The sequence below is a fragment of the Barbus barbus genome, assembly GCF_936440315.1.
Source record: "Barbus barbus genome assembly, chromosome: 28".
Taxonomy (NCBI): Eukaryota; Metazoa; Chordata; class Actinopteri; order Cypriniformes; family Cyprinidae; genus Barbus; species Barbus barbus.
In genome coordinates, this window is record NC_136756.1 from 16,314,521 (window position 1) to 16,337,211 (window position 22,691).

The 22,691-nt window shown below is 38.2% G+C and overlaps 1 protein-coding gene across 4 annotated transcripts; it reads left to right on the top strand.

The window, feature by feature from the left end:
• Window positions 1–1,687: 1,687 nt before the first annotated feature.
• Window positions 1,688–21,507, top strand: LOC306848545 (lysine-specific demethylase 5B-B). 4 transcript variants are annotated; one of them, XM_079383160.1, is made up of 28 exons: window positions 1,688–2,020; window positions 4,815–4,892; window positions 5,375–5,497; window positions 5,731–5,901; window positions 6,666–6,722; window positions 8,553–8,708; window positions 9,105–9,198; window positions 9,355–9,473; window positions 9,759–9,917; window positions 10,082–10,201; window positions 10,349–10,507; window positions 10,625–10,806; window positions 11,387–11,549; window positions 11,623–11,742; window positions 11,901–12,095; window positions 12,509–12,690; window positions 12,958–13,082; window positions 13,455–13,605; window positions 15,092–15,206; window positions 15,371–15,741; window positions 16,834–16,972; window positions 17,111–17,290; window positions 17,755–17,913; window positions 18,000–18,473; window positions 18,732–18,828; window positions 18,947–19,119; window positions 20,275–20,511; window positions 20,588–21,507. In XM_079383160.1, exons 1-28 carry the CDS (start codon window positions 1,868–1,870, stop codon window positions 20,720–20,722), a joined length of 4,587 nt encoding a protein of 1,528 aa, XP_079239286.1. In that variant the 5' UTR covers window positions 1,688–1,867; the 3' UTR covers window positions 20,723–21,507. The 4 variants fall into 4 exon arrangements, with proteins under 4 accessions (XP_079239286.1, XP_079239288.1, XP_079239287.1 ...); XM_079383162.1 differs by having other exon boundaries at window positions 8,553–8,693; XM_079383161.1 differs by having other exon boundaries at window positions 1,694–2,020; window positions 9,355–9,464.
• Window positions 21,508–22,691: the final 1,184 nt, after the last annotated feature.

Below are 22,691 nucleotides of genomic sequence, written 5' to 3' on the forward strand. Positions count from 1 at the left end.
TAGGGGGCATTTACTATGATTCTTTAATATTCTGTGCAAAAACACTTCATAACTGGTTGAAAGTTAATGTTTTATCTGTTTATACTTTTTTTTTTTTTTAAACCGCTTTGTGATGTTCATATATAGCATGCAAAAATTAGAATACTAGGCTGCTTCGAATGGCAGAAAATAACAAAGTATTTTCTCCCAGAGTTGTGTAATTTCAGCATCTACCAGCAGGGGCTAAGTGGACCATGCTTCAAACAATTAAAGAGGAGTTTCTCAAGGATTTACTGGTTTTGGCTCAAGCCATATGATCTACTACCAGTGGCCACGGGCATTTCGTTTCCTCCCGCTGAAAAGCAGCACTGAAATTTCATGACCGTGTAAATATAATATGCTGTTTGAGTTAGGACACCCAACAAAGTTAATATTTTTGAGCAATTCAACAGGTGTACTTAAAACATTTAGTGTGACCTCATTTTTTAACACTTTGCACATTCTAGATTATTAAAAAAAAGGAAAAAAGATCTTTATCATTTTCTTTATTTTTTACATAAATATTCGGATCTAAATGATCGTTCTTCCACAGGTGGTAAGCCTGCAGTGCAATAATTGTATTCCACATTTTTGTGGACATATTTTCCCTCCCACATCAAAATGCATTAAGTAAAATTATAATGTAATGTACAGTGACTCCGTACACCATTGATTATTTTAATGACTTTGCGATGAAAGCATCATGGTCCAGACTGTAAATGCAATATTCAAGTTTTTTCAAATAAAACAGTCCATTCCACTTCAACATGTCCATTCATGTTAATCTAAACATGATAATCTTACATGTAAAACAATAAACTTTCTGAATCTCAGCCTCTTACGTGGCCTTGTTATTTATATATTGAAATATAATTACAACGTTAAGTTTAACATAAGTGAGATGCTACTAGATTTGCCTTTATTTCAAAACACCAAAGTAGACCACTATTTAAAGCGCTTTACTACAACGCCCCTCCCCCGCGCAATTCGTCACACTCTATAAGCAAGACGTCCAATCAGCAACCGCAGTGAGTCTATTTAAAGAAGAAGTCCCGGCCACTATCAGCTGTCACCTGAAGGTATCCATACGCGGAGGTAAACACTGGGGCGGAGCGAGGCGCTTGACGGCTTCGAGCGCATGCTGTTGGCAGAAGTGTATGTAAAGATGCACAGAACTCATAAAGTTTCTAAATTAACAGGGAACCGTGTGGAACACACGTAATCTTTCTGTAAAGTTTTGACGTAAATGTACAACTCACCAGTGCCTTTGAATTTGTAAAGCCTTGTTACTGCTTCTACTCTGGGCCCTATTTGTACATGAACTTGACAAAAATGGACTTACTTGAAAATAAAAAAAGATTCTAAAAATATTTGAGTCTTTCATTTTAAATAACACCTTATTATAGAGTAAACCGAACTTTCCTTTTGAATGCGACGTAAATGTGATGAGTATGTTAGTTTGTTTCTTGAGCATGAATAGCGTCTGCAATAATGACAACTAATAACAACGTATTTCCGAGCATTAGTCGTTACGCATATAGAAGACAAACGGTTTAAATAGTTACAATAAACGGTAAATATCACGGCTGAACTGTCCCTTTAAAGTGCTTCTTCAACGCTACTCCGCTCGCGTTGTCTCTAGATTTGTGAGCGGATGTGGTCTCAGCCTAAGAGCAGTCACGTCACGGTGAGTGTGTGTGTGTGTGTGTGCGCGCGTTGATTGTTCGTGTTGTTCAAGTGTTAGCCGGACTAGGGGAGTAAGGACGGACAGACCGTGTTGCAGATCCCAGGAACTTCTGTCTCCGCTTCGCTGAGCGACTCGATTCTGCTCCGGAACCGGACCTGCAGGATGACCCAGCGGGGCCCGGCCGAGTTTACCCCACCGCCCGAGTGTCCGGTGTTCGAGCCCAGTTTGGAGGAATTTGCAGACCCGTTTGCGTTTATCAATAAAATCCGACCCATCGCCGAGAAAACCGGGATCTGCAAGGTTCGACCGCCGCCGGTGAGTGCTGTCCGGACGGTCTGAACCGGGCCGGATCTGTGGAGTGATTCTGAGCTCGGTTTAAAGGGAAATGTCTCAACATGGCGGCGCAGTGACAGCACTGCCGAACCGCTTTGTGTGTAGCTATAGGCATCACATCAGTTAAATTTCCGAAGCTTTGCCGGGTCTCTGCTCGACCTGCGGACCCACCTGACCCGGATTTCTGACCCATGAGCGCAATAACGTCGCCCAGGATCCGCAAACGTCGTGGATGTGTGAATATTATACAGGAAAATATCTCTTTATGGTCGCCGAGCGTGTAGTTAACGGCCTGGCTCGGTTCTAGTGCGGGATTAAGCGTCACGTTTATTTACCCTTTAGTTTAAAGATCGCCAGTGTTTATCGATGATATAGAATATTGTTTATATTTTTATGTATATTGAATTATTAGTACTGTTGTAGTTGCTTCTGCATCTTTAGTGACATTGACGAACAGAAACCCCCATCATTACCTCATCATTTGATTAAAAAGGCTTTTAATGAGTTCCGTGTACTTTTAAGGAGAATTTAATGTCGACAGATAGACAAAAAAACATCAAGAGACCAAGAGATACCTGCCAATGCGGAAATAAACATTTCCTTTCATTTTCACCATAGCACATTGACTATAAACACACAGATTCATAAGTTGAGTTTTGTTTATTTTTAATTGCATTATTATCTTAATGAAAAGATGATGTTAATATAAACTAATGATACCATCATTATATAGTTATATCATCTATTATGGTCAGAACGAATCCATTCTGTTGCAAAAGTGGTTGTGTGCGAATTAGAAAATAATGCAATTAATTAATTACCGTTTATACCTAGCAACTAAATATAGTTCACACATTAGCAAAATGATCCGGTTCAGCCTTTCGGCGTTAATCTGAATCCGAACCTGTCTAAACCAGTTTGAAGGGTCTCAGTGGTTCTGATGGCGTCTTTATAATTGATAGGTTGAGTGAACATTAGACGAGCCCAGTGTCACGAATATTATAATTTATTCATCTCTGAAGAGGGTTTTGTGTTTCTCACAGACCGAATATGTAGCTACTTTACAATAATTTATTTTATTTTAGCCTTATGTTATTTTAAATGCTGTTTACTTTTTTATTGACCATTCTCGCTCCGTCTGTTGTGTCCATGACTCGCTCTGGATCAGACCCGCTGGTTCTGCTTCGGGTTTGATGTGGATCTATTAAACCCGCAGCTACGTGACGCGATTCACGCATGAGGTGGCAGCTGAGAGTAAGCGTAATTACGTTTAACTGGCAAAATATGTAAAGCATCATTATAGGACGACGGCTTTGTATTAGTGACGATATTAATATCCAGCAAAGTAATGTTTTGGTAGGGTTTTTAATCTCACAAGGGTTTTAAAGCTGAGAATGTTTTCCAAATGGCCTCCTGCTTTGCAACACCATCATAGACGCGCACTGGATTCTGGCACGTTTTAAAGTATTTGGACCGTGTGAAGTGATTCACAGGCTCTGTTCGACTCACAAGCTGGTCCCGAACCCTATGGATTGATGGATAGATGAAGTTTTCGGGCCGGGCGCGTCCTCCATGTTGCGAGCTATGGAGTGAATGAACCATCTGGCCATTTTGTGTCTTTCTGTAACTATGCTGCCTGAACAGCAAACAAGGAGATAATGTGGTAAACGGGTTTAATATGCACAGAACTTACTTTCATTTCCTTGATTATGTGTAGCTGAGGTAATATATACGGATTGTTCGTATGTAGGGCACAAATCTGTATATATGATCTTATGTACAGTGGTTTATTGTACAGACTCACAGTTGGTATGCCTTTATAGATATGCAATTTATGCGTTATGAGGCAAGATTTTTTTTTTAGTTCTGAATAAAACTTTTTTTTTTATGTGCTGATAACATAATTACACTTATTATAAATGTATAAAAGCAAACATCTACAGTTTGAATTCTGAGGCTTAAATGTGAGGTTTTGCAGCTCATTTTGATTGTGATAATTGCATCCTGAGGTGACACTTTTTGGCTAAGAAAGGGTAACACTTTATTGATCCCAAGAGGGTAATGTCTGGTCTCGGTAATCAAATTGTTAATTACATTGTGTGTATCTGGAGACATGATTGCATATGTGTTGCTGTTTTTCTGAATGCAGTTGTAAGCATGTGGTTATGGGAGGCAGGAGACAAAGAAAATGTGTTAAACTTGGACTGAAAAGGTTTTATATAGGTGTCTAGGCTGAATAAAAACCACAGTTCCACCGGTTAGCCATCTACAGCAGGTTGCGTGTCAGTGAACGTGTGCTTTTTAGTTCACATTTACCCATTGTTAAGCAGACATACAACATTCTAGACCACAAACTACAAAGTTCCAGTCGTATTTGAACAGGGTTGTCTTTCAGATCCTTTCAATTAAATTTAATAATTTAAAGAAAATATTTAGTAAGAAGATATAGATAGCCTAATGTAATCTGAATAAAATGGCTAATGCAACAATGTGTATTTACTTGCTGTTTGTGTAGATAATTTTGTGTCCGATTAAATTATCAGTGTCCAGTACCCTCAGTATGAAAATCTTATCTGTAAACGTGAAAAACAGTCACCACTTAATCAAAAGCTCCATGTTTTTGTTTGCATGCTAACACATTGTTGATGAATTCACGTCACAAACCTGCAAAGCCTAATGCATTTAGAAGATAAGAAAGCTAAAGATTAAAATGATGTTTTCATAATGTTTTGACCGTGTATTGTATGTTTACTTTGTGTGTGTGGTGTGTGTGTAGGATTGGCAGCCTCCATTTGCATGTGATGTTGACAGACTTCATTTTACTCCAAGAATCCAGAGACTCAACGAGCTTGAGGTAATTTTACAATTTTGCTTTGAGCTAGAAACTAGTTTGCACAAACTTGCCTATATTTGTGAGGGCCCAATATTTTAAAATATCTCCACAAATATAGTGAGACATGCTGAAAACTAACTTGCGAGGTCATCTGAAGTGCCCACTGTTTGGAGAAACTCATAAATCCGTCAAATCAGCTATTGATATCAACAGGTTTGTCACAGGGTTAGGTTTAGGGTCAGGGTTTAGCAAATATTATCCCCTCCATTGAAAAACCATTGTGTGAATGAGATAATATAGTAAAACCGAAGGGTGCATGTTTGTGCATCGTAAAGTCAATGGTCACAATCTTGTCAGCAGAATTTGGATCTTGTGAAATGTCTGATATTAAAATAACACCATCTCTGAGATGCTTAATAATTAACATGCACCATTCGCAATGTTGCTGAATCTTATTTTCTATTTTTCTTGGCTCTTCCATCCCCCTCCCCCCTTTCTTACAGGCTCAAACCAGAGTTAAACTCAACTTCTTGGACCAGATTGCCAAGTTTTGGGAACTACAAGGATGCACACTCAAAATTCCACATGTGGAGCGGAAGATCCTCGATCTGTACCAGCTCAACAAAGTGAGTGAGTCTGTCATTCAGGCTTCTTTATCCGACTATATAAGTCAATATGTCTAATCAATAATGACTCTGTTCAATATTGTTAGTTGAAACCTGTTACTCATCTCTGTATGAGTCACGGAGTAATTCATGTAACCACTGAGTTCTTTATTATTGACCAAGTAAAACAAAAGCATTGGATGTTTAATATCTTTTTGCAATAAAGTCCAACACTTTCTTTCTCAATCTGCCAGTTAGTTGCAGAGGAGGGTGGATTCGATTTAGTTTGTAGAGAGAGGAGATGGACGAAGATTGCCATGACAATGGGGTTTGCCCCAGGCAAAGCTGTGGGGTCCCACCTGAGAGCCCATTACGAGAGGATCCTGTATCCGTACAACCTCTTCCAGTCTGGGACGAACCTGCTGGTGAGTTTAACATATAAACACATCAGATCAATATATCACACACACTCTGCATAAAGCTTTCAGCAGTCACGCAGGAGTTTTGGATTAGGAGTCCGGTTACAACTAGTCTGTAGTGTCAAAGCTGGGCTTTTAGGGTTAGAGATATTAGTTTCCATATTAAGGTCTGATTGAGTATGCTGTGCTTATGAATGCAATATGTGGTTAAGTGTGTTTTGAGTTTTAGCTACTTGTTTTCTGTATTGTGTGCCAATATTCCTAGTGTTACTGCTCTTTGTGCCACAGCTTCTGCTAAATGTGGTTGCAAATTACTTTTGTCTTTAGAGACCAATATCAATTAGCAAAATGCACAAAATGGTATTCATAACATTTTACACACTGTAAGCTGCTACCTTTCATAGATGGAAGAATCCATAATACATTTGTTTAATAAATTTAATCATATTTATATTACAATGATAATAATATAAAATATGTAAAATTTCAGTAATATTTACATATTACAACAAATTGTATAGACTATAGAGAAATGCATATAAAATATAACCGAAGTATATAATGTAATTATTTTCAAATATATTTAATCATTTTGTAATACAGTCAGTGATCACGTGCAGGAGGATTTGAATATGAAAAGTAGCTTGGAGCCTAACTAATTTTCTTTCCATTGACTGAATGCTTGACATCTCTGTTGGAGATGTTGTGACCTCTGACCCAGAGATAACTGGCATTTTCTATGTAATGTTTGGTGCTCTTTTCCACATCAGGCTCTTGACCTTGCAGCCAAACTGACAAGTTTTGTGGCACCTCCTGGGCTGGAGGAGGTATGTTTCTACTTTCACCATCTGACTATTTTAATCTGGACAGGATGTGATGTCATTATGAGTACTGTGGCAATGAATGTTTCATTTAGTAGTCGCTGTGGATCTTACTGCCATACTGAAATATGCTCCTGCTCTCTGAAAATCACACAGTCCATCTTTTAAATATATGGATTTATATTATTACAGCAGTTTGTTTCTCTTTTATGAATGTTTTACACTATTTCTCTGTTCTATATCACTTTCTTATGTTTGATATGTAAACATTTCCTTTTGCTGCTTATGTCAGTTTGTTTGTGTGTGTCTATTTTAAATTTTTTTTTTTAACCCGGTGTTTTGTTTTATTTTTGAGTTTGGGTGACAAATGGGTGTTTCTTTGATGGACAGCATTCAGTCTGTCCTGACCCTACCAACCCCCCCAGCCGTCCTGCCGTGACACTGTTGCTTTTATTCTCCACCTACTACTCTCGTCTTTTTCACTTGCTGCTCTTTCTATGTTTTTTTTCTTTTTGACTTCTGCCGCATCCTTTCTTTCTCCCCTCCCCCTCCCCCTCCTCCTCTCAACCCACAGAGACTGTGACCTGCTTTCTGTTCACGCTAATCTCTTTACACCTCCAGCTGTTCTCTCTCCTCCCTCTATCCTCTGTCTGTATGTTAATCTGTAATCTGATAGTGGTAGCAGGCGTCATACAGTTTGGATGCCGTGTAACTGGGAATGTTGAGGATTTCATCCTGCAAGCACTCACAGATGTAACACTCTTTATAGCCAGGCTAACAGGTTTTTCACACATTAGTATAGCTTATCTTTGGGGTGGAGGGAAATGATGACGGTGATTTAGAGGAATTTTGTAAAGTGTGTGTGAAGTTTGAGTTTCCAGTGTGGAGAACCCTGAGGTGGCCTCAAAATGACCTTTCACTTTTCATTGCATTTTTAAACATTGAAATCTTAAACATTTCTCTGGGGTAAAAACAGACCTAAATTATTGTTAAATTACACTTTAAGGATTGTAAAAATTATTTTCCAAAGTTTTTTGGAGTTAAATCAAAAGATTATTGGAGTATGATTAACAAAAAAAAAAAAAACATTACAGTCTTTCTACTGGAAAATGTAATGTTTAATTCAAAGTATTGTTTGCCATTTCTAGCAAATTTTCTAACAATTTCTGAGTAAAAATTGTAATCCTACACCAGTTTTTAAAGGGATAGTTCATGTAGAATTAAGTTTGGTAATCATTTTGTCACCCTCTTCATGACTGACTTTCTCTACACAAAAGGAGGTGTTATGCAGAAGTCCAAGCTCCTCTTTTCCATGGGCTCTCAAGCTCCAAAAAAAGGGTCTTAAAAGGGTTCATGCAACTCTTCTGAAACCCTATTTTACCATAGTGTGAGGAAAAAAGCTCAAATGTTTTATTTGCACAATCTTAATCTGCATCTGTATGTATCAAATTTAATTCACACTGGAAAAAAGCGGCTTGGTCCTTCTGCCTGACATCTTCCTTTGTGTTTAACAGGAAAAAAGCTCAAATGTTTTATTTGCACAATCTTAATATGCATCTGTATGTATCAAATTTAATTCACACTGGAAAAAAGCGGCTTGGTCCTTCTGCCTGACATCTTCCTTTGTGTTTAACAGGAAAAAAGAAGGTCATACAGGCTTGAAACAACATGAGTCTGAGTAAATTATGACAATTTTAGTTTCTAAGTGAACTATACCTTTAAGTGCTGCGTTAATTTAACATGCGCTCATTGTAGTTTTCTTATTTTATATGTTCTGTAAGTTTAAATGTGAAGGGCACATCTAACCAGTTGAGTTGTTTTTCTTGTTTTTTTCAGTGTCTGCAGAAGACGTCAGTGGATGATGTAAATGAAGATAAAGAGTATAAACCCCATGACCTTCTGCAGAGACAAAACATTCACGTTCAGCCCAGCGACACGAGCGCACCTGCTAGACGAGCCAAGAGGATGAAAACAGAGGTGAATACTCCATTTGTGAGTGGACAACTATGTTGTAGATTTATAATCACATTCTGCCTCCATTTGTCGCAGTTTTGTTTCTCTAATGGTCCATACTGTATGTCCATTTGGATATAAACTACAGTCTTTTTATTTTTTTGTTTGTTTGTTTTTAAAGATACTCCCAAAGGCTGCATTTATTTGATAAAAAATACAGTAAAAATATTAATATTGTGAAATATTACTACAATTTAAAATAAGTTTTCTATTTTAATATATTTTAAAATGTAATTTATTCCTATGATGACAAAGCTGAATTTTCAGCAGTCATTACACCAGTCTTCAGTGTCACACGATCCTTCAGAAATCATTCTTGGTGCTCAATAGATATTTTTTCTTTTAACTCACATGCTTCTATTTTGGTGTCTGTAGTCTGGCTGTGTCAAGTCAGAGGGAGGTGAGGGATGTGAGAACAGGCCCAATCTCAGGAGGAGAATGGGTTCATTCGTTGCCAAGCCTGAACCAGGTGAGCACCTAAACTTTGCATCTAACCTCACATGACTCATTAGCCAGTATTCATTAGGTAATATTTATAGTAAAGTAAAGTGATTAGCACAGCTTTATTAATCAAATCAGTCTTTAAGTCTTTATATGAACAAATGCATTTGTATGTGTGTATTAGAGCGAGAGATCCTTATACAGGTGAAGCAAGAACCTGTGGAAATAAAAGAGATAAATTCGGAACCAGAGAAAAGCAAATCACGTTACAAGAAAAACATCCCCGCTCCTCCAGTAAGCATGGTAAATTTCGTCCCCTTTTTCTTATTCAAATGTAAGTTCTGCTGAGTTCATTTAACTCATTTCAGTTGAGGAAACCAATTGCCTTAAACCATTTAAGTAAAAAAAAAAAAACATTTATGAGTACTGTGAAGTTGTAATGTGGGGTAAAATTATTAATATTAAATAACTATAAGCTGTATTCAAATAAATTGTGTAGCAAAAACTACTTTGTTTTTGCTACACAAAGCCACGTTGTAGCTTTGTTTACATGGTTTGGATATCATAGTGCTGTCTGTCTTTCTTTAGGTGGACCTGTATGTGTGTTTGGTGTGTGGAAAGGGGAACGATGAGGACCGGTTATTGTTATGCGACGGTTGTGATGACAGCTACCACACCTTTTGCTTGGTCCCGCCTCTCGGTGAAGTTCCTAGAGGTGATTGGAGGTGCCCTAAGTGTCTGGCTCAGGTGAGTTATAAAGTAAACAATAAGAGTGTTTGATCGTTATTAAAAGTCAGTAAAAGCAGCAACTGATTCTGAACAGCACTGTTCAAAAAACAGTCAATGTTGCATTTTTAGAGAATTTGATTTACTTAAACAATTGATTGACTCATTATTATGTGTTTCTGCAGGAGTGCTGTAAACCTCAGGAGGCGTTTGGCTTCGAGCAAGCTTGCAGGGACTATTCTCTGAAATCCTTTGGGGAAATGGCTGACTCCTTCAAGTCAGACTATTTCAACATGCCTGTTCATGTATGTACAAATCCCTACTGAGACTCTGACATTGAATCTCATAAGTGTATATTTGCAAACCTAATTTTGAAACAATGAACTTACCTTAAGCACATAAGCACTGATATTGATGTTAATTATTATTATTATTTTTTTGGTTTGTATTAGATGGTTCCTACCGAATTGGTAGAAAAAGAGTTTTGGAGGTTGGTCGGCACCATTGAGGAGGATGTGACAGTGGAATATGGCGCTGACATTGCCTCGAAAGAGTTTGGAAGCGGTTTTCCAATCAAGGGTGGAAAGTTTAAGATTGCACCGTATGATGAGGTACAACTGCAATATCAGATTGAGATATTACTCACAATTTCCGACATGTATTCATATGTAGGACATCCTGTTTTCTTCACCGATGTCGTTTTTCTGTGTTGCGATTGATTGCTATAGAAATACCTTCGCTGTGGTTGGAACCTGAATAACATGGCCATGATGACACCATCAGTGCTGACTCACGTCACTGCTGATATATGTGGCATGACTTTGCCGTGGCTGTATGTGGGCATGTGCTTCTCCTCTTTCTGCTGGCACATTGAGGACCACTGGAGCTATTCCATCAACTACCTGCACTGGTAATAAGTGATATGCTTAATAAAAGGCAGATGTGTGTATATATATGTGTGTGTGTGTGTGTGTATATATATATATATATATATATATATACATACATACATACACACGCAATGTTTTGATTCTGATATGGTTTCTGCTCTAAATAAAAATTCAGTTACCTAGGAGAGTGTTATTATAGAAAATATCAAAATATCTGTGACTGATATGATTGTTACTTTGTGTACTGTTCTGTAATTGTTTTCTTTTTTTTAAATTAGTACTTTTTCAACAAGCATGCTTTGCATTGATTTGAAAGTGACAGTAAAGACATTTATAAAGATTTCTCATGCAAATAAAGGCTGTTTCTTTTTCTGTTTCTTATTCATCAAATAATGCTGAAAAAACTTGTATCACAGTTTAACACCGATTCTAATAAATGTTTCTTGAGCACTATCATTACACAGGAAAAATTACAATTTAAAACATTAAAATAGAAAAGTCATTTTAAATTGTAGTAATATTTCTGTTTTTACTGTGTTTTTGATAAAATAAATGGTATTGTATGTGTGAAGACCGTGACTGTATGTTTGTATGTATTAGGGGAGAACCTAAGACCTGGTATGGTGCTCCTGGTTTTGCCGCTGAGCAGTTGGAAGCAGTCATGAAGAAACTGGCCCCAGAACTGTTTGAGTCTCAGCCAGACCTTCTACACCAGCTTGTCACAATCATGAACCCCAATACACTCATGGCCCACGGAGTACCCGTGAGTAACATTTAAACACATAATCACTTGCTCACATGGAGTACCTGTGAGTAACACAGGCTTTCTTTCTTAGATTTATAGAACCAATCAGTGCGCAGGAGAGTTCGTCATCACTTTCCCACGGTCCTATCACAGCGGCTTCAACCAGGGCTTCAACTTTGCAGAGGCTGTGAACTTTTGCACGGTGGACTGGGTGAGGATCAGTTCTGCTGTACATTCAATGTTATTAATGTAGATTTTCTTGGGCAGGTTTCAGAGCTACGAGTATGCAGAGTTTTAATTTATATGAATATTTATAATTGTTTCTTTCGGGGGTTTTTTCCTGATTTGTGTTGTAAATTTGGTTTGCAGATGCCACTGGGGCGTCAGTGTGTGGATCACTACCGCCTGCTGCAACGTTACTGCGTGTTCTCTCACGATGAGATGGTGTGTAATATGGCCATGAAAGCCGACTGCCTGGATGTGGTTCTGGCATCAGCCGTACAGAAAGACATGCAGCTCATGATCAAAGAGGAGAGAGAACTGCGGGACAAAGTCCGTAAGATGGTGAGAGAACACAAACAAAACCTGTCAAATCTGTGTGTGAGAGACACCATTTGTGTGGATTACACTATAGTGTAAATTTATTAAACTGTGCTCATTAGTCTTCTCACTCTGAGAAAAACAAACAGATATGTAAGTGTGTAGTAAAATATGCTGTAATGATCCTCACACTTCATGGACTTCATATGTGCAATAAAATTATCTTATCTACTTGCATTATATAATATATTATATAGCTTTTTCCAGATTTCCATGAACACTGACAACCCGAAATTAATGGTGGTCTGTTATATTGGTTATTTTAAAAGGTTAGAGATATTAGTAATGTCTGAATGTGCCATTTTGTATAATATACATGCCGTTTTTTCTACTTATCTATAAATTATCATTTGATGATATTCTCTCTCTTTGTATAGGGGGTGGTTCATTGTGAATTGTTTGAATACAACCTGCTGGCAGATGATGAGAGACAGTGCGTAAAGTGTCGCACCACCTGTTACCTGTCTGCTCTCACCTGTCCCTGCAGACCAGGAGTCCAGGTGTGTCTACACCATGCCCACGACCTCTGCTCTTGCCCCGTTTCCAACTACACACTCAAGTGAGTCTCCACTTCTGCTTATGGTACTCCTCAATGATCAGGCTACAAGATACGAGAGCTGGCCTTATTTAAAGATTGGCCTCTATTTAATTTGATTATGATTAAACAATTACATTTTGATTGGATCACTGAAGTGGTTCAGCTCCTAATCAGTGCTTCAGATTCAAATATATAGTGTTGTTATTGTTGGCTGTGCCTTTGGAAAAAATGTTTTCTTAAGTGAAGCTCTGGTGAAAGTTTCACTCAATGTAATGCTCAACCACACAGTTACCGTTTCACACTGGATGACCTTTACCCCATGATGAATGCTGTGCGGCAGAGGGCGGAATCCTATGATGAGTGGGCGTTACAAGTGACAGAGGTCATGGAAGCGAAGCTTGACAAGAAACGCAGTGAGTTTCATTCTGAACGTTTCCAAAACCGATACCAGCATCTTTCTGAATTAGAAGCCACTTTCAGCATGCCACAGCCATTGGCATGATATGATAAATTTGAAAAAAAAAAAAGTACTATGCAAAACAGTGTATTAACATTTTCCTCTTTTTTTTTTTTTTTTTCCTGCAGAGGCTAATATTAATATTTAGCCCACATTTCACAATAATGTTTATGGACAATAAAGTCCCACACTACATATATTCTATTTCAGTCATAAAGATGTTACATCACTCAAGTTAATTGCGTTTAAGTACCATGTCATTAGTTTCACTTCTGTTTCTGGCCTCTCAATGGCACCTCTCTCTCTCTCTCTCTATCTGTCGCTGTAGATGTCACCGTGTTTCGCGCCCTTCTGGAGGAGTCTGACGAGAAATCGTTCCCAGAAAATGACCTGTTACGTCAACTGAGGCTGGTTACTCAAGATGCTGAGAAATGCTCGTCTGTTGCTCAGCAACTGCTAAATGGCAAGAGGCAGACCAGGTACATACACACAAAACCACAAGAATGTTAAGAAAGTCTACTCAAACAAGCTACAGTTACAACAGAGTTTAACACATAGGGGTTGGTAAGGTTTTTTTAAGTGTTTTTGAAAGAAGTCTCTTATGCTCACAAAGGCTGCATTTTTTAAATTCAAAAATACTGTAATTATACATATTGTGAAATATTATTACAATTTAAAGTAACAGTTTTCTATTAGAATATATTTTCAAATGCATTTTATTCCAGTGATGGCAAAGCTAAATTTTCAGCAGCAATTTACTCCAGACTTCAGTGTCGTGATCCTTCATAAATCATTGTAATATGCTGATTTGGTGCTTCTGTCATCCTATACATTTTTAATTTTTTTGTGCCCCTGATCCGATCCGAGTAAGTGAATATTTATTATCTGCCGATACCGCGTCCCAATCCGAATTCCTAGTGTTTGAAGCACAGTTCATGTATAAGTTATTTAAATCAATCCAGTGTATACAGAGAGCACAAGTAATATATATATGTGTGTGTACATATATAAAATACACTCTGCCTATATATCTGCATATACTGTATAAAGACATTGGTAGAATATGGGGCTACTGATGTAAACTTCTTGTATTTTATACAATAAGCAGAATAATTGCAAAATAAAGGTGGAGAAAAAGTGGAGATATGATTAGAAAGCATGAAGCTTACGGTGTCAGAATCCCAATCTGTCAGTCAAATCAGAAGCAAGATGCAACCCATAACAATGCGTTATGGCAACGATGTGGCATAAATGATAAATGAAGTGATCATTACAAAAGTGCGCATCAAATACTAAACACGAACACACAAGCTCAAACGAGTATGAACAGACCTCACTGGCTCTGGCGCGTCAATCACACTCATTTCTTCTTTTGGTTTTATTGGCAGATGAAAATTTGCATTTGCGTGTAGTCTTCTCCTAATGGTGGTTGACAAATGTACTGGAAGGTGAATACTGCCACCTTCTGCACATCACTGGCATGACATAAAATACGGATTGGGCTTGGGAGAGCCGATACCGTTCCGTTAAAAACAAATGCTTGATCGGCCCCGATCCTTGAGATCAGCCCAAGACATCCCTATTAAAAACAGTTGTGGTGCTTAATATTTTTGTGGAAACAATTTGAGGAAACCATTACATTTAACGGCCTTAAAAATGGCAGAGCTCCTGAAGCAAGTCGCTGAAAAAAAACAGTGAGGTGCATTTCAACCCTCAAAAGACAACCATCTATTCACATACTTGGACAAAAATAGTGCAAAGAGGTGCAAGAATGACCCCTTACACACTCACTATACAAGTACTTCAGCTCACAGTGTTTATTACCATTTCAGGGGAATTTCCAGTGTGGTGGGCTTTGTTTTTCTGCACACATTGGTTTGGTTTGACTGAAACGCATATGAGATGTGAATTGTGTATTATTTCATGCATTTGTTTGTCTGTCTGTCTGTTGTCATCTGTCTGCAGGTACCGCACAGGCGGGGGTAATTCTCCTAATCAGCTCACAGTGGAGGAAATGAGATCATTTGTCCGCCAGCTTTATAACTTGCCCTGCAGCCTAACACAAGCACCTCTTCTGAAGGTGACTGACACACACACACACACACACACACACACACACATACTCACAGTCATGTAAGATGCAGGCAATCTTCCTGAAGATTAATGAGGCACAGTTCATCTCTAAACAGCTTATATAATACAAGCTATTAACTGTCTCTCTCTCTCTCTCTCTCTCTCTCTCAGGAGCTGCTGAACAGTATTGAGGATTTCCAGCAACATAGTGAGAAGCTTCTTTCTGATGAAGTGAGCGCAGATTCTGTTAGTGAGATCGAGTCCTTGCTGGAGGAGGGCTCTCAGTTTGACGTGTGTCTTCCGGAGTTGCCACTGCTGCGGGAGTGTTTAGAACCGGCCCGGTGGCTGGCCGGAGTTCAGCAGGCAGAGGATCCGGTATCGAACCCCTGCGGTCTCTCTCTGGACTGCATGCGCCGGCTGATCGATCGAGGGGTCGGACTGACACCGCATCCCTCCACCGAACGCACGATGGCTCGGCTGCAGGAACTGCTCACAATCTCAGAGGAGTTGGAAGAGAAAGCGCAGGCACTGCTGAAGGCCAGGTGGGGGCAACACTGAACGAAGACTCTTGCACAGATAACACAACCATCAGTCTATCCAAGCTACCCTTTGGAGTTGATACTGTTTTGGAAATGAACTGTTTGATATCACAGACCCTCAAACATAAAGAAGCCCCTTCCTGAAATATGAAGAGAGCTGTAAAATCCAGTTATATTTAGTGAAAATATTATAAATGTGTATAATTTATTTATACAACCCATTTTGAAATTCTTTGGGACTACATTACAACTTTGCACCCTCAAGTTATCTCACCCAACTTGGAGAGTGCATCCTGGGATGTTTTTAGCAGGAGTCCCCATTTGCTTTTTGAATATTTCCCTTTATTGTACAGTGCAACTCATCCATTTAAAAGACAATCAGTCAATAAAGGCACAATTTATTTTGTCTACAAAACTAACATAAAAGAGTCATTTAATTTACTCTGAGTTTGTGAAACAAAAAATAGTCTAGTAATATCTGTATGTAAATAACACAGCAAACAATGTGCAATGTTATTTTAGTAGTATTCATATAATTAGACTAGTTGTTAATATTTTGAATTGGCTTTTTATTTTTATATTGCTTTTACCATTTTTATTATTTATTTTTTATGCTTATTTTAGTATTTAAAGTCAACATTTGTTATTGTTATATTTATGCGTCTTGTCTATCTATCTATATTTTATTTATTTATTAAAGCTCCATTAACAAACTTTTTTTTTTTTTTTTTTTATAAATCTTAGTTAAGTGTCAACCATTGTCATGGTTTTGTACGGCTTGTTGGCCATTGCAGTGGGAGCTCTAGTCTCAAGCTATAACGATCTATTAGAGTGACTTTGTATGAAACAAAAACCTAAGATCCATTTCAATAGCCAATTCATGATTGAATTAGGGAACCACTTTTTACCCTTTTTTACAACAGATGAGCATTTGCATCAGTTCAGGATAAAATGGAGGCTTGGAAATGCAAAGCAGCCCTTGAATGAGACTGAATTAATTCCTGTGGTGCGTGCTGAGAAACGGCAGGAGGCACCACAAAGTGATTGTGTAATGAGTTGAGTGACATTTGTTAATGTTTTCACTTTTTCTTTTAGGCCTCCAGAGAGTTTAGAGACGCTCAGTTCTATGTTGAGTCAGGTGGATGGGGTACCAGCATACCTGCCAAACTGCCTGCTACTGCAAGACACAATGAACAGGGCTAAAGAATGGCTCCAGGAAGCTGAGGATTTACAGGTTGAGTGGTCATTATATGAACTATGTAGTTTGTATGCATTCTACACGCTAGTGTAGCGTCTCCATGTTCATGTTTTTGAAGATTCTGCAGTGTTAATGGTAGTTTGTGATTATTTGTGTTTTTGTTTGTGCTGGCAGGTTGGAGGTCAGACTCCGGTTCTCAGCTCGCTCTCTGATATGGTTCTGAGAGCTCATGCTATTCCTGTGCGACTGGAGCCTCTGGACCAGCTGAAGGTTCTGGTATCAGAGGTGCAGGCCTGGAAAGAGTCGGCTGCTAAAACCTTCCTCATCAAAAACTCTCCTTTCACGCTGTTGGAGGTTAGACTGCTCATATCTTATTACATTAATGAGAAATATTCTGTTGAAATATTTAAGCTTTTAAATTGATGTTTTTAGTTCTTGAAAGATAGAAAGTTTAAATATTAACTTCTAAAATGTGTTAAATGCTCAAAGTGATTTAGAGGCTAGCAATTAAACTTTTGCCAAATTGAAAGAAAAGTAAAAAGAAAATTATATATAATATAATATACATCCTGTCTCAATTATTTTCAAAAATAAAAGCAAACTTCGTCTCTTTATATTAACATTACACTATGAACGAGAATGGGAGATTTCCTTATAAAAAATGTTTTTGTGCAAAATGTAATTTCATATTTTTTATTACTTAGTTTAGTTTTGAAATATGCCCTGTAAATATTGTCATGACATTCATTCATAATGAAACTTTATTTTGAATAAATGGTTGTTGTCGAAATAATTCATGGGTCTGGTCACTCGTGCAGGTCTTGTGTCCCCGATGGGAAGGGGGCAATTCTTTAAAGAAGATGATGAGGAAGATGAAGGGAGAGTGCATGTCATCAGGGAAGAAGAAGCTTGTGAAGCTGGACAGCATGAGTGATGTTGAGAGAGCACTTTCGGACAGCAAAGACTCTGCGTCTGCTGTGAGTTCGCTATATGGTACATTCCAGAAAAATTTCAGATAAACGAAAAGCTTCTCTTTCTCATTCATTCTTTTTCTCACTTGCAGATGTTTACTCTGGCTGAGGTTCGTTTAAAAGAGCTGGAGTCGCTTTGCTCGCTTCGTGCAGCTAATGAATCGAAGCTCCTGCCTACAGCGGACTGCGCTGCTCTCAAAGTGTGTGTGTGTCAGAAACCACCCATGGGCGCCATGCTGCAGTGCGAGCTGTGTCGAGATGCTTTCCACAGCGTGTGCGTACGTGGACCCTCCGATCCCCTTGACCCCGAAGCCTGGCTGTGTCCGTTATGTCTACAGTCGACAAAGCCCCCGCTGGCCAAGATCCAGACCCTGTGGTCATCACTGCAGCGGATCCGTGTGCGTCTCCCAGAGGGTGATGCTCTTCGTTATATGATTGAACGCACTGTCAGCTGGCAGCGACGGGCACGAGAGGCCATAGACTCATACGATCACTCGCTGACCTCTCAGGATTGCAGAGGAGCTTCACCTACACAGACCCACAGGACAACTTGGCACAAAAGAAAGGTTAGACATTATATCACAGACTGTTAGCAGTTTGATGTCTTGTTTCCAAAAGGGTGAGAATCCGGTTTTGTTTTACTTACTTTTATTTGACTTGTTTTAATTTGGTTTTGTTTTCAATTCTATAAATATAGAATTTATTTTGTTTTGTTTTTTGTGGTTTACATTACTTAAAAAAAAAAGTATTTAAATTTTAGTTGTCGCTGTGTTATGTCAATTTTGCTTATTACACATCAATAAAGAGTCATTGTTTTATTGTAGCCACTGTGTGGATCTCCATCTCAGTATCAGGACTGGGGTGTTTCTGGGCAAGAACAGTCGGTGTTTTACACAGAGCAGCGTTGTATCCCTCTCCAGGGTCTGTATCATTCTCTCACACATGCAAACTCAAAGAAAAACTCATATTTTCTGTGCAGACTGTTAAAGCAGCAGAATGACTGCTTATGTTATAAAATGAAACTGTGTCTGTGTTCCAGGTCTCAGTTCGCAGGTGGAGGAACTGATGGTGGAGGGTTTGCTCCTGCAAGTTTCTGTCCCTGAGACCCAGCAGCTCTACAGGCTTTTGCTGTCTGGCCCCCTGACCACAAACACATCCCACACAGAACACCCACCCTACCTCACAGCAAAACACTCTTCACCGCAGAGAGAGGTAAGGAGTGTGAGGCTGTGCATGCATTTCTTTTTTTTTTTTTAGGCTGTTAGCAGTTAAAGTTCAGTCACTAATTGGGAAGAACTGTCAGGAATTATAAGTAAAAGATCTGTTTCTCCATTGGTATAATATATAAACTTTGAGACCAACCAACCCAGAGCAATCAGCAATATTACATGCTTCTGTAGAAGCCAAAAGTCAGTGTGATTTCAGCTTTGTGTTTGGTATCTACACTGGCCATATTCCTGAAGAAAACGCCTCCTTGAATCCACCAATCAAAAGAAATTTGCTGTTACTATGGATACGAGAATCATGGCAAAAGCAGCAACTTCTCACTTCCATAAAGCATGAATTATATACATGAATCAATTCAGTGCTCACTCAAACAATGTATACTGAATCAAATATTTTGCAAAAAAAAATTCAAATATATTGTATTGTATACTTATTAACAAGTCAATAATTGTATATTGTACTGTTGCTTTTTGATTTTAATACATAATTTGTTTCATATGAAGTACAGTCTTTTACTTTGGAGCTGCTTTCTTTCTTCAAAACAAATGTGGATGTTGTGATTTATGTTTGAGCTGGTTGGTTTAAAGGAATAGTTCACCCAAAAATTAAAGTTGTCATTTACTCACCCTCATGTTGTTCCAAACCTGATTTTTTTCTAATGTTGAACACAAAAGAAGATATTTTGAAGAACCAAACAGTTGTTCATCAACTGTTCAACAACATCAACTGTTTGATTACCAGCATTCTTCAAAATATCATCTTTTATGTTCAAAATAAGAAAGAAAGTCATACAGGTTTGGAACGATATGAGGGTGAGTAAATGATGACGACAACTTTCATTTTTGAAACTATTCCTTTAACTGATGGTTTAAAACTCCTTAAGGATTTTTTAAATATAATTGAGTGTCCTTATTCAATCCCTTTGGACATTTAATGCATAATATTTTTGTGGAAATCATACTTTTTTCCCCCAGGATTCTTTGAATGGCAAGTTCTAATGAACAGCATTTATTTAAAATAGAAATCTTAGTAACATTTCTTTAAATGGTCACTTGAAACAATTTATTGCATTCTTGCTGGAAAAAAGTATTAATTTAATGTTTAAGTTTAAGAATTTAAATTAATTACTTCTCTCTGTAGGGAGATGCAATCACTTCAGCAGAAAAGAAAGCCAAGCGGCGAATGAACAGAGAGGAGGCCGAGATCAGGGATAGAGGGGTAAAGCCGAAAAGCAAGAAGCAGCGGATGGGTACAGAGAAGCGGCGAGAGAGGAAAGCGGCATCTGTCTCTGCGTCAGATGTGTCTCAGTCAGAAGACTCTGAAGAGGATATGACCCAGTGTCCAGCAGAGAACTGTCTCCAGCCGGAGGGGGAAGAGGTGGGCAAGTGAATGTAGCGACTAAGTGTGTTTGTGTGTGTTTGGATGTGTTTTGACCGGTTTCTCTCTGCTTTAGGTGTATTGGGTTCAGTGTGACTGCTGTAACCGCTGGTTCCATATGATATGTGTGGGAGTATCAGCAGAACTCGCAGCCGAGGAGGACTACATGTGCGTGACCTGCAGCACAACCAACGCAGGCCGGCGGAAGTGAGTCGGACGAGGGAGACAACCAGTCTCCTACCCTATCCTCCTCCATCCCTTCTCCTGGATGTGTAATTGACCCTCCCTGTTCCCTAACCTATGACCTCTGACCTTTGTAACAACGGTGCTATTTTACTCTTTGTTGGACTTATTGTCCTGAATGATACTATTTGGTCACTTTTTTTGTATTTTTACAGCTTTTTTCCTTCTGTCGAACTGTTTGTGATTGTCTAAAACAATGATAAATATGCTAAATGCTGAATGAATATAGCGGTGCATGGGTTTGTGTTTGTGTTGCTTTCTGGTGTGGAGGAGAGACGCTCTCGTGAATCGCAGCAAGGGTCGTCTCTTCTGCATGCATGGCCAGAAATGCCACAACACAGGACAAACTAACAGTTTTCACCAAATACAATAAATAATAAATACAGAGAAATTATTTTTTGGAAACTTGTCGTTTCAGTACACAGGCATCTGGGATTCTCTCCGTTGTGACGTTTTATTTCCTTTTGTAGATTAGTTTTATTTATCGGAGCAATAATGTCGTTTGTAAGTTTCAGGAGGTTTCGGCGGTCTCAGTTGTGCTGGTGCTTTTAGAGATGGTGGTCAGATATTCACGATATGTAACGGACACACACACATCAGAATTGTAGCATACAGAAGAGTGTAATGAACTGCCACAAAACCTGCTCAAGCCGTTTTGAAGGGTGGGGGGTGTTAGGGTTTGGGGTTTGACTAGCTTGTTAAAAAAATGTCCCAATTTATAGTGTGGAATAAAGCTTTTTGTTCTAATATCAGACAAAGTCTCTTCCCTTCTTCATTTACTGATCACTGGTGTGTTGGTGCATCTGATTTCTTTACACTGATCAGTGTTATTTTAGCATTATTTCTATACTATTATAGTATTTTTTTATTTCATTTTAATTTTAGTAATAGTGAAAATATAAATATTGTAAAACTAATAAAAATGGCAAAAGAACGCCGAGTCAGAAATGCTCTCATCCAAGCATTCTTTTGGGCTCTAGTGCCTCCCTTGAAATTACTATAATACAAGATCGTTTTTAAACCTGTTCATTTTTTTATTTAGCCAATCTATCGATTGTTTACCATTTTCAGTATGGTAACTGGTCATAATTTCATGTTTTTTTCACATAAAGCACATATTCCATGTAGACTAAGAATTAAGATTTTGAAATCCGCATGCAATAATTATTTTAAAAAAACATGGTTTATAATGCAACTCATTTAAGGGGCAACATTACGTTCATGTCTGAGTGATTTTCTCACTTTACAACCCTGGTGTCTGCAATCAGGTTGTATTATTTTCTGTTCTTATTCTTTGATATTGTAAAGAGTTACAAGTAATAGTTTTTAGAGATGGGGAAAATAATACAAAATACAAAGAAACCCCAAACTAATGATTTGATAAAGAACTAAATAACCTAAAACCAACCACACTGTATAAAAAGTGATTGCTGTGAGTAGTTTTCACGACTTAAAATTCTACCATAGAATAAAAATGCATTGTTTCAACAAAGTATTCATGCTTGACTTAAAATAAGTTTAGTTAACTTGTGTTTTAAAGATATCTCAAATAAATCTCAAATTAAGCTAAAATGTAAGTTGTGGTAACTAATATCAGAAACGTCTGTGGTACATATTAACTTCAAACATAAAAAAACAAACACGAAAAACAGGCAAAATCCTTCCGTGGTTTACAAAAATATTTTTACACTATTCTATATATAGATGCAGTGTTCACACTTCCAGAGTTACCGTCACTTAATCTAGAAAAACAACCTCAAACTTTCAGTCTGATGGGCATCACGTGACTCTTAACTATAAGTCCAGTAATGTCCTAAATTCTTCATTGTCACGAGCAGAACCCAGAACCAGATAAGCTTACGGAACCAGCGCTCGAGTATTCTCTTACCTTCATTACTCTTCACACTGGATCAGGGATTGGAACAAGCAGAAGATGG

Excerpts from the sequence above, each read along its gene's own strand:
- LOC306848545 (XM_079383160.1), top strand. The coding sequence starts at position 1,868 with ATGACCCAGCGGGGCCCGGCCGAGTTTACCCCACCGCCCGAGTGTCCG. Across the intron at positions 9,199-9,354 it reads CGTTGCCAAGCCTGAACCAG|AGCGAGAGATCCTTATACAG; the intron begins GTGAGCACCTAA and ends TGTGTGTATTAG. Across the intron at positions 9,918-10,081 it reads GCCCTAAGTGTCTGGCTCAG|GAGTGCTGTAAACCTCAGGA; the intron begins GTGAGTTATAAA and ends GTGTTTCTGCAG.